General features: G+C 37.5%; 1 protein-coding gene across 1 annotated transcript in view; it reads right to left on the reverse strand.

The window, feature by feature from the left end:
• cpne4b (copine IVb) overlaps window positions 1–17,053 on the reverse strand; it is a 52,210-nt gene extending 35,157 nt beyond the window's left edge. The window contains exons 1-5 of the mRNA XM_038288853.1: window positions 16,724–17,053; window positions 10,179–10,369; window positions 5,156–5,335; window positions 1,227–1,298; window positions 370–444 (exon numbers count right to left, since the gene is read on the reverse strand). Coding sequence (XP_038144781.1) covers window positions 370–444; window positions 1,227–1,298; window positions 5,156–5,335; window positions 10,179–10,349 — 498 coding nt within the window. The 5' untranslated portion in view covers window positions 10,350–10,369; window positions 16,724–17,053. The remainder of the gene's footprint in view (window positions 1–369; window positions 445–1,226; window positions 1,299–5,155; window positions 5,336–10,178; window positions 10,370–16,723) is intronic.
• Window positions 17,054–19,015: the final 1,962 nt, after the last annotated feature.

Below are 19,015 nucleotides of genomic sequence, written 5' to 3' on the forward strand. Positions count from 1 at the left end.
TGAAGGAAAGCCAAAAATTAATCTAGTTCTGTGTGTGTGTGTGTGTGTGTGTGTGTGTGTGTGTGTGTGTGTGTGTGTGTGTGTGTGTGTGTGTGTGTGTGTGTGTGTGTGTGTGTGGGTGTGGGTGTGTGTGCGTGTGTGTGTGTGTGTGTGTGTGTGCGTGTGTGTGTGTGTGTGTGTGTGTGCGTGTGTGTGCGTGTGTGTGTGTGTGTGTGTGTTTGAGTTGGGGAGATAAAGGAGGTTTATTCTAGCAGGGTGGTGCCCACCTATCTCATGAGTCGCCTCGTCATCAAACCTCACCGGCCTTAAACTACAAATGTACATAAATCACTCATTCCCAAAATATCTAAAGCAAACAACAGCACAAACCTTGTCATCAAGCTTCCGAGCGCTGAAAGAGAGTTCAACGTAATCGTCATTCCCCGACAACTCCTCTGCTGTCACCTATACAGAGGGAGGTGGGGAGGGCGGGGTAAGGGTGTAGGAGAGGGAGACGGACGAGAGGCATAAGAAAGAGGTGATGGAAATTAGATGGAAATGAGGAATAATGCGAAGCGGGGAGGGGGCATCATCAAATTAATTATCAGAGCTCCTAGGTGCACAACGTTGTGATTGGAATTTGTGTGCATGTAGGTGCTTTGAGCTAGCCTGGGTGCCAGTCAGAACTTAGCCCCGCCCACAAGGTTTGAGTTCGTGGAAGTTCGGTCTGGCTCTGCTCCATAGTAGCGCGAGTATTATCGCCCACTGTCAGGCGATCCAATCAAATTGTCAGGGCGGACTTTATACGATGATGGACAGATGATCAAGAGTAACGTAATCAACCACGTGACCAAAGCGCGCTAGGGTGACAACAATAATGGCTGCCGCTGGAGAGTTTGGGTGAGTAGATTCTGCTATTAGGTCTGTTCTAGAAGATATTTTAAAAGAGGAACAGAGAAACGTGATCAAGTCTCATCTTCTTATTCTAGGCGTGAAACTGCACGCTTTGATTTTTGTGGACAACAACTATGCCTCGCTTAACATACGTCACGCACTCCGTTGCTCTTATTGGTTGTAGGTCTATCCAATTGAGTGCAGAGGCATTTTTTTTCCTGGTTCGTTCGAAACACGCCCCATAATCAGCTCTATGGAGCAGTATCAGACTCATATTCTGACTAGAATTGAGTCGGACTACGTCAGGCTAGCTTTGAGCTGAGGTGGAGCTGGCTTCTGAAGTGACGTTTTACCATTATTGAGGACTTTCCAGTAGTGTTTCCTTGCTTGAGTAGAGCTTTGGTCAGTTTCCTCTGTGAGACAATCTGAAACCAAAAGTAACAAAAACTCAGGTTATGGAAATAAACAGTATGCAGGTATATTCTCTTTTTTTCAAACAAGACCACTACCAAAAGCAGCTGATTGTATGTGATTTTAATTGGGGTAGTAAAGGAGGAAATAATTTACATGTTCTCCAAACTTTTTGGAGTTTTACACTCTAAAACAGGGGTGTCAAACTGGTTCCAGAAAGGGCCGAGTGGCTGCAGGTTTTCTTTCCAACCAAGCAATAGCACACCAGACTCCAGTCATTTCATAATGTCATCATGTTCAGATTGGACTCACTTGATGAGATGATAGGAGTCTGGTGTGCTATTGCTTGGTTGGAAAGAAAACCTGCAGCCACTCGGCCCTTTCTGGAACCAGTTTGACACCCCTGCTCTAAAAGGAAGGTTTTCTTTCCTTTATTACAAAACATTTTTATTAAGCATCCTTTTGTGTCTGAAAGTAGCATTACATCCAACAAAATATACTTTAGTTTGTGTCATGGTCTTGATGCTGACGACTGGCTTTATGGTTCATTCCATTCAGCTATCTAGCTCCACCCAGTTTCTCATCACCATTTATATGTGTCACCTTCCCTAGTATCTATTTAACCTGCCTGCTTCCAGTCATAAGAGCCAAATTATTGGAGACTTTGGTGAGTGTTCTCTAGCGTACCTGTTTGTGTTCTGATTGCCTGACCCTGACCCGTTCTGCCTTCGGACCTGTGAGCCTGCCTGTTCTGATCTGTTTGGCTGGCCTGTCTTCAGATTCTACTTGTGGACTGAACCTGGATCTCATTCCTGACTTCAACCTGAATTTCCCTTAGCTACCTCTTCGTATCTTTGATCTTCTGGCTTGGATTCCTGTGAACCTCTTCAACACCGACTTTGGTTTCACCTTCTGGAAAGTCCTGCCTTCCTTTGCCTGCTTTGATCTGTTCGTCATCCAGTTTTTCAGTCTGCAAGGCTTCAGCATCTGGAACTCTCTGGGCAGCGTTCACTGTGTGGTGTTGGCAGCCATTTGGCTGGAATCCACCTCTTCCTCTGGGCACGGACTGAACTTTAAGACCAGGTTACTTACTCACAGGTTTGTAATCATCCTCTGCCAGATATACTGGGCCACTAACTTGAGTTTTCCCTCTGCAGATATTTCTGCCTTACATGTCCCTGCAGATCCTTTATTTTTAATAAATGCTTTTTAGAAATCAGCCTGTCTGTTGGATTCTGGGTCCTCTATTCTGAGCCTTGTCAGTTTGAGGTTATAGCTGCAAAAAAAAGTTCAGGCAATATGAATACTTTTGTAAGAAAACTTTGTAAAGAAAAAAAGAGGAAAAGTTGGCACCATAACAGTGAATGTTTTTCTCTTTGACTGGTATCTCCAACATATTTTTGGCATTAACAACAAACTACTGTATGCTCACTGATAAATAGCACTTAGAGCTGGGTTCATGTAACAATTTCAACCCCAGAATGTCTTTCTTAAACAGCTTTCATACATTCACAGTGATAAATTATAGCATTAAACCCATGCGTAATGTTGTCTCTCACATTTTATGAGCAGACCAGCAAGTTCCTACTAATATCCGACTACACAACTCAGTCATTTTATAACAAAACCCTGGATAAAAAGCAAGATATTGCACAGTGTTATCCTATCAAGCAGGACCTATCTGGCATTATAAATCCTCCCCCTCCTCCTATGAGGCTAATATCGTATGTCTACCAACGATTGTAAATCCACCAGCTTTACATTGCTGATAACATCTTTAACCAGCAAACATAAAAGCAAATGCATTCCTCCCCTTCCTGCTATTTCCTTATAGTCAATACAACACTAGGGGTCTGCTCCCTGAAAAAAAAATGAACCGACTCATCTCCTTAATGAGCATCGAAGCAATGAACGTTTTCTCTTTAAATGGCCCCGGATGCTGAGTGATTGGACTAAATGAAGAGAATCTTTAAATATTGATTGCAGCTATCAGCGGGTGAGACTGCACAGATTAGCATATGCACATATAAATGCTCAGAAAATAGTCTGGAGGAGCTTTTTAAAGCTCTATGTAAATAGAAAACCAAGGACCCTGAAAGTCTGGATGCAGATACTAGTAGCAGAACTAAGCATAATTAGCTAAATAAAGACTGCATTTTACATTACAAAATACTAACCTGCAAAGAACTTTAAAACTGACAGCATGTAATCTTAATCTAATACACCTTGCTTTATTATATAGAATTGAAAAAATCAGCTCAGGTGAGGTCATCTAAAGATTTAAGCCATATAAACATGCCCCAATTCTCTTGTAGGGACGACCTACCAAACACCATGTTCTATATTCAAGCTGTATAATGTGGTGGAGATGGAAAGTAAATAGCATAGCCATGCTTATAAATCATGCATAAAATGGAGTAAGTGTGGTCAAAGTACTGCAGAGCTGTCAACTTCATAAGAGTGAGTTTGTTTAAATTCCACAGATCTCTGGGCAAATTTCAAGCAGGCTGCCATGTGGTTATTAAGACGAGTGGGGGTCTTTCATATTAAAGTACTTCATTAGGAATGTTAGATCTTGTGGATGCCTCTCTTCTTTGTCAGCTCTCTGACCAGTACCATTTTTCCCATTATTGAAGTTTAGCAGCCATGTCTGAAGAAGGTTCAAGTAAATGTTTAATATCCAAGTAATGAAGACCAAACTGTTATTAAGCACATTAAATACTACTAATTCATTTTCTTTGTTGATCAGTTTTTGCTCCTATTAAAACTGTAAGATGCCTAACCATCAGTGTTGTGGTCAAGACCACCTAACCCGAGACCAAGACAAGACCAAGACCAGAGTGTATCGAGACAGAGACAAGACCAAGACTTTTAGGGTCCGAGACCAAGTCAAGATCAAGACCGAGGGAAATCGAGACCGAGTCAAGACCAAGACCTGCGCCAGTATGTGACAATAAAATGTGAAACATGATCAAAATCACAAAAATTGATCTAAAAGACCCACATTCACATAAAAACACCTAGATATTTAACACACAAAATTCTGTAAAACTGTAAAAAAAAACTGTGTAAAACTGAAAAACAAGCCAATAATTTCTCTTGTTTCTCTCTCATATACAGATTAAAGCTATATTATATAACTTTTCTTAAATAAATCTATATCTGTCACCAAGTTGTGAAATATGTTATGAGACAGATAATTTGTTGAAAAAATACATTGATCTCCTTCACTGCATTTACCAATGAGACAGGTTATTGCTTAGATTTGAATCCAAGCATCCATTAAAAAGAAGGATCTTAAAGAAACTGATAATATTCCGATGATTAGTGTTATTTCCACAGTTGTGGTCTTGACCGGTCTTGAAATAAAATGCCGAGTCCTCAGCGCCCGAGACCGAGACAAGACCGTGACCAAATGCGGTCAAGTCCGAGACGAGACCGAGACCATCAAAAAATGGTCTCGAGACCGGGTCTTGAGACCAAGACCAATCTCGAGTACTTCAACACTGCCAACCATAAAAACATGTGTGATTCAGCGCCAAATTAGCTGAAAACATGTTTTCACAGCTTTTTTTGTTTTTTTTCTGTAGTCTTTGGTTGTTGTTTTTTTTAGAGAACTGTACTCAAATTGGTCTCAGAGTAAATGAATGATTTTCGGTATTTATGATTATTAATAATTATAGTTATTATAATCTATAATCACAAGTCATAAACTGAAAAGTAAAACTTAAGATACAGCAGTTTATGTCACATGACAAATGGCAGTAAGTTGAGGGAAAAGTATACAACTTGGATTGGCAATAGGAGCAAAAGTTAATGGTTTCTCTAAACTTTGATTCAAATCTACTGTCCAATCAGAAAGCAAGCTGACCTGTCCCAAGGTGCACTCCATGGCTCCCAAGAAGTCCGCGTCACGGAGGCCATTGTTGCCAGAGCTGATGTCTAGCAGCTCAAATCGTAGCCTCTGGACCTCCTCGAAGTAGTAATCTACCAGAAAGACCTTAGAGAAGACCGGACCACTGCTGCTGCGGATCACTTCTGTACGGTCCACCTGCAAACACGTATTTACATGTGTCAGACTTAAGCATTTGATTGGCTGCCTTTTCTAAGACAGAAATGATTGGCAAGAAAATATAAAGAAATCTGGCTTTCATTTCATATGCTACTTTGGAATAAAAATGAACACTTGTTCTTTTGAGTATACCAAAACCTCAGAAAATTATATACATCTTAGAAACGATAGATATCACCTTGGATGAGATTGTTGATTAAGCGGACAATGCTGGTCATGTTTGGGAAACCTTAAATACAACAAATACTAAACCACTGAAAAAACTATTTCCTTTAAAGTGGTTCCACCTAACTTAAATTTAAATAAGTTGTCATTTTCTGTCAGATGTGTGTTACATTTAACTATAGTTATAAAGGATGCATGTGGATGCAAGTCAAATTTATGTAACTCTTTATTCATTTGATTAAATGCTGGTGAAGATTCTGAGTCATCCAGGTCATAATCATAAAAAAAAAAAAGTTAAAAGCAATCCACTGGACTTTGTTTCAAAGTTTAAAGACATTTCGCTTCCCATCCAGGAAGGTTTTTCAATTCAAAATGATTTAATTAAATATCAATAAAAAACAGAACCAGCTATATTGAACTACATAATAGAATATTGCGTTACTCCTGTTTTCTAAAAGACTCAAGACATCCAGATAGATATTCTTGACATAGTTGAAAAAGAGTAATTCTGTTCAAATATCATCACATGTAATCCACACTTCGCACATAAACCTTTTGGCCTTAGTGCCTAACTATGTGCAGAATATAACTGTGTGCACCCCACTGAATGCAACACCCCCAAGGTGAAAAAATATCTGTGGTAGCAATTAGGGTGGGGAAAAATTTTTCTTTAACAGATCACTTCAGATCAAAGGATTAGAATGTCCTGGTTAAAGTCCAGATCTATATCCTATTGACATCTTTATTTTTAAATAAGAGTGAGAGTATCTAAATATCGTTTATCCTCCTATTTATGTTAATACGTTTATTATTTTTCATTAAATTAGATAAAAGTTGTAATTTTTGCCCCTTCTGTGTTGTTTATCATTGCCAGAGTCCCTTTAAAAAAACTTTTTTTATATTAATATCAAAGTGGGCTGACACATGAAACTCTCACTGAACATCCGGCACACTGCTTCTCTGCATCGATTGTGAACTTTTGAAGACTTTTCAGTACTGCAGCAATTACCACAAATAGCCATTACCACATTGTTTACACTTATCAACTTGAGGACTGCAAACATTGATTTTTCTTGATGCTTTAAAAAAATCCCACTAGCTGTTTGACTACACAGAAATCTGACTGGAGCTGTAGCATTGATCTCAGATTTTCTTCTCTCTGACTGCCTGACACAGAAGGGATCAGAGTGCCAAATTAAAGGCCGTCACAGTGTTGACAACAAAAGATCGCGAATGCAGGCAGAAATAAACGCCTGCTTTTTCTTGTCTTTGTTGTTAATCCTGTGGCTCAAGCATGAGCACAAAAAGGCAAGAAAAAAGTGGAATAATATAGTACATACACCAGATGTTGGCTGTTTTTTTATTACCCTCACCTCAATGGACTGGCAACTCATTTAAGCAAAAGAAGTCTTTAACACATTAAACACGCACAAACACACCCAGCTGCTTCCCAACAATGATCCAATTAAGGAGGTAAATCTGATCAGCAGAGATTGTCCAATCTCACACCCCCACATATGCACATATTCTCCCATTTTTTCATACGGATAAACACATAGACCACACTTTGCTGAACAAAGTAGCTTTTTGTGGACTCTCTTGAGATCCAGTTGCCTAACCCTGCACTACTTTCTGAGCATTTGATCTTGAGCCTCTGTGGAAAAATAGCTGCTTTACGAAATATAAGTGAAAAAGACTTGTCGTGTAACACTTTTGTTTGTATGTTTGCACGTGTGTCAGATCAGTCACAGAACAGGAATCTAACAAAAAGATCTAATATTAACAACATGCAAATTACAAATAAATCTTTGAAAAATTGCTATCTTCTGAGATAAACACTGTCTAAGACTAGGCAAAAGCCCAACCCTTTAGCCTATTTAATATGAGTTAAATGGGTGTTTCTGATTCGATGCAAGTGGGTTAATGGTTCTAGCTCAAGTCCCTGCTAGATCATTTTGTGGTGGCTCTTTAAGCACTGACGTTCTCTGTTGTCAACACTTTAAGAATCTCCACCAATCCCCCAAATTCTTGTTTCCAGCACAACTTTTCTTTGCAAGTTTTTCCTTCCACTCAACTTGCAGTTAATATCCCTTGAACATGGCTCTCAACTTTACATTCAGGAAGATGAGAGTCATCTTGGTGGATGGTGGGCAACTCCTTAAAAATATCCTGTTTTCTATACAGGTGATAATAAGTAAAATAATATATCAAATACTATCAAACTGTTTATGTAAAAAGCATTATTTCCATTTTTAAACTGAATGAAAAAGACTAATACTTTTTGCATTCTGTTCTACTGAAATATACTGAAATGCATCTCATTTATAAATTGAAATGATGAAATTTGCCCTATTTAATGGTATGTTTAAATTAATATGGAAAATGGATAGAAATTTGCTTATTTTATAAAATTCATTAGGATTTATCTTTCTCTCAATGTTGGACTTTAATTATGCTCAGATATTCTTTTTTTCTAGTCCATTAAAATGCCTGGGAAAGCATGTGAGCCACGCTGATAATTGGAATTGAAGTGGAACACTTTAGAGTAGCACCAGTTATCCATTTCCACTGCCAAAACGACCCAGAGAAGATGTTTTCTCCATCTAATTCGGACCTCTTTAGCTCAGAAAGAGGCAAATAACACAGAACGCGTAGGTTGAAGGTCTGATTGTTTTCATTACCAAAAAAAAAAGGTAAACTTTGGAACTGATAAAAGCCACTTGATTGATAAACACAATTAACACAATGCTTGCAACAAAGGTTTGGCTTCAAATTAAGCTGCATGATAATTAGGATCTATAACTCATACTAGATAAAAGTTAAACAACACATCACACCCAGAGTCTGGCATGATAGCTTGAATGCAGAATAAGTACCTTTATTGAGTTTCACATCAATCCAGTGAACAAATAAGCTGGGTGTGTTTCATTCAGGTTCCTGCAGCGTTGGAAACTTACAAAACTCTCAGGACGAATTGAAGGGAATGGCAGTGAAACTGGTGCTAAAATACGCTGCAATATCTTAGCCTCTGCAGTATGAAAACTGTTAAGGTAATGGCATCTAACAGGTTCAACATTTACCAAAAAAAAAACACTAGGATTATCCAGCTGAGAGGCTAAGATCATGCTAAAGGCTTTCAGTGAAACAAGCTATCGGTCACACAGCTATCAAAAAATTGGTTGCATTTTAACATGTTTGCAGAGATTTGATGAAAATGAGTTTGTAAGAAGAGCAAATAAAGAGTTCTTATCATTTTAGATTTAGATGATTAGGTTGGTGAGAAGAACTTGGATGTTTTGCTTCATTAATGTTTTTTTATTGTTGTTTTTTTATGAAACATGGGACATTCAACTTTTAAAAACAAAAATGCAACTGCATTCTTTAGAAAATCATTAAGTGCCAATGGATGACTTCTTTTTGTCTGCAACCTGTTTGCTTATGATATTTTGAGTGGTATGGTGAGATTAAATTGACTTAATATTTTTAGGGATTGTATTTTCTATTATTTTTTTAGTCGGTGAAGTTCCCGCTGACACAGTTCCAGACATTACCATAAAATTAATTTTGTGTTTTCTTTAAGAACATGCATTGCATACTTGCCTCATGTCTAAATTTAGCATTACTGACTGTAAATAACAGGAAGATTTGCACCAAAAGCTGACCTATGTTGATCAATCTCACGTGTGGGATGAAAGGTTTTATTGGATGAGTTATAGATCTTTTTTCTTCAACATGCATTAGTGCAACTGCATATGCACAAACATTTATTTTCTTTTTCAAGTTCCTGCAACAAAATGTCCTTTAAGGACACATTGCTGGTCCTTTTTAAAAAAATTCAGAATCCACTACTCCCAGGAATAGAAAAATGATCCTAAACTAACTTTCATTTCACCTCCAGAGAATTTCCAAAAGTCTGATTTTTGAACATTTTACTTTTTTACTGAAGCAGTTTTAATGGATACAAATCATACAATTCTTCATGGAAAAAGAATAGAATAAATAAATGAAAAGTGTTAGCAAGTTAATTCAGCATTTAGATAAACAAAATAATAAGATAAATTATAAAAAAAAAGGAAGTAGTAATAGAGTATATCTTCCTCAAATTAAACATGGAATAAAATTAATACAGCTTGAACTGATGGCTTGTGTCTATATAAAAGTGATTTCAGATCAGTAGAAATAATGCAGCAAATTGACTAAATGTTCAAGATTCAACTGACTCATATTTGAGCAATATTTTATTGTAACTAATTCTGACAGATCCCATTTCCTCCCACCCACCTCTGGTACACTTTACTTAAATGACTTAAAACATTGGAACAATATCCAAGACCAATGTTTCAAAAATACAGTAGATGCCAAAATACATATGAAATTCAACTTTATCCAGTACATGACAACATTTGAAACCCTAGTGACAATCCAGATTGGACTTTTAAAAATTCAGAGTCATCGCTACTATAGTTAATAATCAGAATGCTTCATAAATGCTGAATGAGTGTCATAAAAGAACACTAAAGAATGACAAACTCCTGATTCCCTCTCCTGCCCTGACCATTAAACCATCATTTTCTGAATATGAAATAGCCTTTCGCAGCTGGAGACTCATTTACTTGGAGCAGCATCTCTCTTATTACCCCTCCCCATTATCTCGTACCTCGAACCACTGGCCGTGTGACTGCATCTTCAGCACGACACACGGGTCTGGTTTGGAGAGGGCATCGCGGTCTGAGATCCCTCGGCAGGCCACTCTCAGCTCCACTTTGGTCAGGCATGGAGAACTAATGAAGCCCAGCGTGGCCTCTGCAGACTCATAGATGTTACTCATGCTGAACGCGCAATCACACACTGAAAGGAAAGAGAGGGAAAAGTGGGAGCTTGTTTATACAACATTAGATAGATAGATAGATAGATAGATAGATAGATAGATAGATAGATAGATAGATAGATAGATAGATAGATAGATAGATAGATAGATAGATAGATAGATAGATAGATAGATAGATAGATAGATAGATAGATAGATAGATAGATAGATAGATAGATAGATAGATAGATAGATAGATAGATAGATAGATAGATAGATAGATAGATAGATAGATAGATAAATCTGTGTTCAACAACAGAGATTAATCTTTTGCTAAAATTGCAGCAATCTTTGGACAACTTGAGACTGACTTTTTGCTCATTTATCTCTGGCCCCCACAATATGATGCTGTCACCAGCAAGCACTATTTACATATTGGGTCAATACTGTAAGGGAACAGGCTCCCAACTGGGATTCACCCAGAGGTTGCATAATTGACATAAAAAGAATAGCTATGTAGGTTTGAAATATATGACAACTACTGGTTAAATAATTGGAGTCGTAGATCCGTCTGGGACCCAGCTTAGATCTTCATAGGAGGCTCTGTTGGTTTTGACAATATGGTACTGTATAAGCATTTATCATGGATGGATGGATGGATGGATGGATGGATGGATGGATGGATGGATGGATGGATGGATGGATGGATGGATGGATGGATGGATGGATGGATGGATGGATGGTGCCGCACATTTGAGCTGTTTGTCAGTAAAGGCACAGAGATTGGCACAGAGACATAGGGGACCTGAATAAGCAAACAGAGCCCAACCTGTCAGGACAAGGTCAGGACTGCAGAGCTGCACAGTTCTTGAATGTGCACAAAGGAAATAAACCCACATATTGCACATCCTAAATGCACACATAGGTTTAAGTCTATTAAAAGGCTGGTCATTGCAAACACACACACCAACAAACATTCATAAGCATACAGTGAGTGTGCCGAGTCTCTGGGACCAATCTGTATATGTCACTTGTCAGGTTTCTACATACTGCATCCCTGAATGAGTTCTAAACAATCTAATCACAGTTGCACAGACATTATTCCCTGATGAATTAGATTGAATAGCAAATAATTAATCACATTTTACAGTCAACCATGGTTAGAATGAAGCTAACTATGTTTTGTTTTTTTTTTAATACCAGAAGCTTTTAATCTACTGAAATACAATTGGATTGTGCAACAGCATTGCTTATATGATTAGGTTAATAAAATATAAATGTCTGATGGGTTAACAGGGATCCCATTCATCAGCCAAACTCAAGGGTGTTTAAGAACTTTCTTCTCCATAAAACCGTCTTTCAGGCATGTGTGAATGTGCATAAAATCATCCCCACTTTTCTGTGGAGTTACTGCACCTGTTTCAGTGTTTATGTCTGTACAGAAGTACACTGGTAAGTCCCGGCGTATCCTAAAGCCCCGTCTGCAGCCTTCAAAGGAAGGTGCGCAGGAGCTTTGAGGGATTAGTTCAGCGTGTTGGCGTGATGTTTAGAGCACCTGCTTTGAATGTTTGCAGCCCACTTCACGGTCCACTCCCATGGTAAGGCATAGAAACTGACAAAATTGGGAAATATTTTATTACTACTTGTGTTTTGGATTCTTTTAGATGTATCTGAGTGTGAGATTCTCTTTGTAAATTTGACTCAGCAGCAGTTGGAGCACAACTGGTGCTCCACTGAGCATGACAAATTAAATTTCTAACACTCACACAGGAAGGATCTATTTTTTTTTTGTTTTTTTTTTTTTCACTAAACTTCTGCTATAAATTTTTAACCTTTAATCTGAACCAAACAGCAAGCAAAGAAGGAAAAAGGCATGAAAAATGCCAGGCTCGAAGGCTGTCATGGTTTCCTTGGTTAAAGTAGAATTTTCCACCTTTAAAAATGCAGGTTTAAGAAACCTAAGAAAAAATACTGTATTCAAGAATCAGACCCAGCTATATGTGCTCATTTTGCCCTTAGGCTATAGCTTTATCAATAGCATGAAATTCTCCCACAAAACATTACTATTTATGTCCTGATGTATGGAGTAAAATATACTAATGTATACCTGAGTGTTGTGGAGTATGTATCTACAAGCTTTGCAGAAGTAACGACTTGATTTTCATACTATGGTGTGCAGAAGACTTGAATCAGTAGTTATGGATTTTATTTCAAATGTGGTTTTCTTCTCGTCCCTCTCCCATAAAGGCCAAAATGCTTGACTATTATTATCATGTCGAGAGATTTTTATTTTTGTTTTTTAAGTGAATGGCCTGTTTGCAATTGCGTCATATTTTCAGGGGTTGGCCTGAACAGAACTCTATGTAAAGACCTGGAATAATGTTCTTTCATTTTCAAAGTCAGAACCAATTGTAGTTTTTTTGTCTATCGGAAATTCTGTTTTAGGAAAAAAAGAAAAAGTGAAAAAAATCCAAGATGGGAGATTTTTTTTTTCAGCTTAGAGTTATTAAGTGAACCTTTTGCAACATTTACAACAGCAAAGCTTCTTACAACCACAACCTGCTGCCTTCTTATTCTGCTGGTGAGCATGCTACGGCAGCTCCCAAGTTTGGCAAGTATGAAGTGTATTTATAGGAACAAGAGCAAATCCTAGCCAGCATTTAAAGGACCGAAAACTAAGAAGTCGTTTGCAAAAAACTTGGCGTGGATTAGAGATCCTTCCAATATCAACATAAAACTACAAGTGAGAGGTGTTAATTTCTACCCAGGCTTTACAACTGGGACTGGAAACAAACAGCTCAGTTCAGTTCTGGCTAACTGCAACCAAAAAAAAAAAACAGACAAAAAATAAAATTAGTAAACGAGATATTCTCAGACTCACAAATTAGCGAGTTATGATAAATATATTAATGCGCCATATAATTGGGTGCAAAAATGACAGCGTGTTAATCAGTGGCCTGAAGAGGTGTTGATAGGCCTGTTTTTAACATCTTGACTGAGATGCATCCAAACTGTTCCCTCCCTGCAACTTAACAAATAATAATTGTGAAGCTTACGAAGGCATTATTACAATAAGAAAAGTAACTCCTAAAATAACTTAATATATTCTTTTCAGACGCATAAATAGGATTAAACTTTTCAGTCTATAATGTAAAAGTGCAAAGCCTTCTCTGACCCTGTATTGAGATAGTCTACGCTGTAGAAAGAACACGTCCGGCGTTCAGATGATACCAGCTGAATTTTAATTCTGCGGTCTAGTAGTATCATCCTGAGGGAGCGGAGCTCTTAGAACTGGGTCTGACTCTGACCTGAATGTATCTCCCTCTCTCTCCCCTTCCTCCATAATTCATGTTCTAAGTGTGTGTGGGGGATTATTTTTAGCTAAGAAAAGCGAACAGGCTGTGTACAGACAAACGAAACTTGGACAGAACCACATGGCAGGTATGTGAAATACAGCCGGCCCGTAAAGCTTCACTGGTTGTGGTTCCACTATTTCAGAGTTGGTGTGGAAGCGTGTATGTGGAAAGAAGCAGATGTCTGTCTGTTCTGGTTGACAGCAGATGACACTGATAAGAAGGGAGAAAGAAGATTTTCACATTCATCTTCTGGGTGCAGAGTCTGCCCTTGCAGCCCAGCAAAGCATCAGCTGTCACATGCGCTACACACTACTGGAGGTGACAATTAATTTTCGCATTGCACTTCATCATAGGATCTCACACTAACGTCAGGGCTCTGCAAACCTCGTCAAACTGCTTAACTTTGACATTTATGTGCCGTAATACTCATTGTGCAAAAACCACAACAAAACATGTGCAATGACAGAAATGAGAAGGAACATCCGAGAAAACTAAACAGTGACGTGCAAAACCTCAACAAAGACAGAACAGAAACCTCAGAAAGACTAGATACAAGTGGAGCAAGCTGAACGTAAAAGAAAACAGGAAAGTATTTTGAAAATTACACTTTGTTAATAGAGGCTTTTTAAACACATTTTATACGTTTATAAGAAGCCGAGCGCAAGGTGGTTTGATTAAAGATTTGACCTATTTTGGTTTTCTGGTATCCATCTAATAAATATTTACCACATTAATATTGTAGAGAAACACTGCATCCAAATAACCTTTTGACCCTTCTTTGTAAGGTAACACAGGTCAGAGCAGAGGACTGGAATGGAATCCACAAAGAAGGCTATAAATTCAGATTTTTTTTAGTAGCTCTCATAGAACAAAGGGCGTAGTAAATGTAATACTATAGTACAATACAATAATTTTGTTGCATACATTTTGCAAACACAGCAACCATCGTTTTGTCTAGTTCGATGCACATTGGGTGTACATTAAAACTACAGTGTGTAATTTTCAGCGACATCTAACGTCCAGACTGCAGACCGGGACAAAATACGGGACAAAATGTCTTCCACGACGTCCGCATCACCTACCTTCTCAAGTGATGAGGTTTGTTTACATAGATAATTTTACAGATAGTATTTCATTAGTCTGTGTAGGGTATAGATTTCATGTAGACTTAAACAACTTGCCGTAGTTACTTTCGAGCGTAATGGGCGATCTCGCAATCGCTACTTTGTTGGCTCTGCGCTGCCGTAGCGCAAAGATGTCTGCCTCCATGGCTGCGAGACCCGCTCCTATGTAATTATAAATAACGAATTCTAAGGCAACGCAAATATTAAGGTTAAGAGGCTGAGCTCGTAGATGATGATAAATAACATAGTTATGTACTGTATATCCCTGTAATTATTACACACTGTAGCTTTAATATTGCTTTGTTTACTATTGTCTACAATGATTTCACTGCACGCAAAATCAAGAAAATAAAACAAACACTAAAAGGTCTATAGTTAGTTTATTTTAGAATTTGATATAATATTCTAGTAAGAAAAGTGATTCAGGTATATAAAATTTTGGCATACTCAAGTGTATGTTCAGTAAAAATACACATCCATATGCTTAATGAATAATTAAACATTAGTTACATGATCAATGTTACATGAAGGTATTATTATATTATAGTATTATATATATATATATATATATATATATATATATATATATATATATATATATATATATATATATATTCTACTGCGCAGAACCCTCAAACTCCCAGGCCTCTGGTAGAGGACCCGAGCTTGAGGATGACACATACCACCCCACGAGGGTGACTTGCATAACAGAGTATCTGCATAACGTAGCATGATACGGTCATTGGAACAACATTTTTCTAGATACAGTTCTTGTAGAAGTAGCACAGTACATTGCATCTCTGATTTACAACACTGATACCATTGGTTTGTCTAAAACGTTTGTGACAGTTTGGTCTACTAAGATAACTTGGAATTTGATGTGCTACAGTATTTTACATTTATAAGGGTAACGAAAGCCAATGTTATATACAAAAGTTAAAGCCAAATATCTTCACTCAACATAGAAATTTAAGGTTGATATTGTGTCTGACGTACATGGGAGCAATGAAATCAAAGCAAGTTTAACTGAATTGGTTTGAAACTCTAGGAAAATACTTATTTACATATATTTCTGCATATGACTTCAATACTGTTGTGGAAGCTACTATCAAACATATGGGGACAGATCGTGTAGGAGTCTCTACTTTCTTCAAGCAATCATCAAAGGAAAACATGACTGGTTGCAGATTTTGAAGGTTTTTTCTGCACAGCAGAATCACCAGCTAAATTGCCTTGAATCCTGATTTAGCATGTACATGATGGAAAGCAAGCTTCACCTAGAAGCACAGCAGCAACTGTGACAGAGTTTGGCATCAATAACCCAGTCACAGGAAGGTGTATGACACCATCAATAATTGCTTAGTCACATAATGATTATCAGACAGATACGGTTGCATTTACAAATATTTTGTCCTAAAGGAACCATGCAGCATTAGCAGGAGAAAATATGTAAACATAAAGTAATAAGTAAAAGTAGTTAGAAAGGGAACTTTTTGGTGAACTTTTAAACACTGGTGCTGGCATATGTTGAGCGTAAAGTGGACGGATCAGTGAAATTAAATCAGAGAACAGAATAAACACACACAACTGGGAGGGATGAAGCAGACAGGAAGAAAAGAAAGGGATGCAGAATGAGCTGGATATTCATGGAGTGCATCATATCTTCTAAAATTATTACTTTAAAAGATCTTTAAAATTTGCTTTATTTATTTTCAATTCATTAAAACTGATACTTCCGAATTTTTATATTTTTATTTCAACGCATATTTACATCATAACTGGTGTTTTTCTTCTTTCTTTCCTCCTTTTATTATCATTATTATTATTATTATTATTATTTTTACAGGAATACACGTTTGAATTAAACAGAATAAATAGTGAATTGCCTCAGATCTCCTAGGGAGGGAAAACTCACCACAGAGTCCTGAAAGAAAGATCCGAGATGAGCAGAAGAACTTCGCTGCCCTTCATTCATCAACCACGAATACCTGACGCCTCCGGTCCCATCTCCCTCTTGTGTAGATATGTCCCCCCTACACACACACACACACACACACACACCTACACACTCCCACTTAGACCTCCCTCCTCCTGCACTGCAGAGCACGAGCAGTTTTGGGGCGCTGACTGACGAAGCGGGGTTGAAATGCAGCTCGTTCCAGGATGGAGAGGATTCCCTCTGTGCGCTTTGCTGCGCTCCGGGCTCAATATGAGGAGGAGGAGGGACGGTGCGCCACTTAACTGGAGTTTGGAATCCTCTGGCTCCATTGGGGGCCACAGAGAGCGCATAGTACATCTGGGGACCAGCGGACAGCGATCGTGGGCCTTTTACGCCATCTAGTGGTTGTTAGGAGGAACATTTTACCAAAAAAAGAAAACTAATTCTGTGCTGCTCAGATTTGATTGGCTCCGACGCGCTTCAGTGGTTTCATAATAAGCGCTGACCACACACCTGAGACCGCATGGCAGCTGAAGTTCACACTGTTCCCGACAGATTCCTCTCCTGAGATCAATTTAATGCGTTCAATCAGAACCCATTTGCAGGCTGATTACGTTGCATGCATAAATGGGGAAAAAATCACAAAGATTAACCTTTAAGGCGAAAAAAGGGTTCGTGTGTAGAGATTAAACATATTGTTAGACCTAAACCAGGGAAATTAGAAAAAAACAAAACAAAAAAAAAACAACAAAAAAAACTGTGAAACGGGCGTAACCAATTAAACGCATGTTATTTCCACACATGTATCTATATATTTGACTAAAATTAATGGAATATTTATGTATATATAATATAGGCTATATATGTTGAAGGGGTCTAAAGCTAGTCATATATATATATATATGACTAGCTTTAGAGTTGCACAGCAAAATTTGTATCTTTTTTTAATCTATTTTGAGATAATTTTCCTCCATTTAATTAACAAATTCAACTGCTCAGCTAAATTAGTTAGCTACTATTCACTTTTTTTTTTTATAGAATTATTCTTTGGAATGATCATATTGTTTATAATTTACTAGTGCTCCTGATAATCACGAAAAACAATCTTAAAGACAGCATTTACATTTAAAAGTATGTCCGTGAACTTTGTAGTAAATGCAGCTGATATTTGGTCATTTGGTCAGCACTTCTAAAATAGTTTTTTTTTTACCATTCATTTCTGCATTAGTGCAGCATGGATGTGGTGCATCCTTCTACCTCCACCTCAAGGTTTGTGTAATTTCATAATTCTGCAGGTGCAGATCAGCTGGAGGTGGAAGCATTCAGGAACAAACCACTTTCCCAAGAACTGAGGGGGGATTTTGTTTAAGTTTACTTTAGTTATTGTATCACCTTAATATTCAATTAATTGTGCTAAGTAAAAGAGTTGTTTTAGTTATGTTTTAGTTTTGTAGTTTTGTATGGACTTTTTATTTTTTTATTGCTTCTCTGCTATATTGTGCCTCCCTCATTTGGAAAGTTTAGGTTATTCCAGCCCTATTTAAGCAGCCTCTGTTTTTTATCAGTTAGTCAGTTTTTACTTTGAGTTAGTTGACCTCAGCTGAGTTGGACCCAAATCCATTTTATTTATTATTTAAGCTATTTTGAATTGCTCTTGGGCCTTTTTTTTTTTTTTTACTATTTTGACACTATTAAATAAAAGTTATTTTTTTCCCAATTTTTGAAAACCTTTTGTCCTTATTTACATCTGGTCCCTTGCAATGAAAATGATCAATATGTGGTTCCCTTGAGCTGTAAATACCAAGGTTACTTTAACATGTGAAAATGCTGGGTAATATATCTCATACATAATTTTAATCAACTGCAACTTTGGACAATAAGGTATTGAAAACACCTATATTAATTTAATTGAAGTGAAAATTATCTACAAATGTACCATCCACAGAACAGTACATGCTTAAAAATGTAATCCACAATCATCTTAGTAAATTTAAAATCTTCAAGCTCCTACCAATCATAATTTTTCCTAGCTGCAGGCTCAGATGTAATTTTGAACAATGGTCTTGTGCTGCCCTTTTTAAAGCAACTGCCCTTAAATTCCATTTCATAAAACACTTTTAGTTCTCTGCTATCCAGCACACATGAAATACAGGACAAGTGGTGGCTGAACCCAAATATTTAGTCAAATTCTAAACAAAGTTTTTGGCAAAAATTTGAAGATTTAACATTGGGAATTACATTTAAAACCTGATGTTCTGAATTAAAAGT

This window comes from Cyprinodon tularosa, unplaced genomic scaffold, assembly GCF_016077235.1.
Source record: "Cyprinodon tularosa strain WSP-4 unplaced genomic scaffold, ASM1607723v1 ctg26, whole genome shotgun sequence".
Classification (NCBI taxonomy): domain Eukaryota; kingdom Metazoa; phylum Chordata; class Actinopteri; order Cyprinodontiformes; family Cyprinodontidae; genus Cyprinodon; species Cyprinodon tularosa.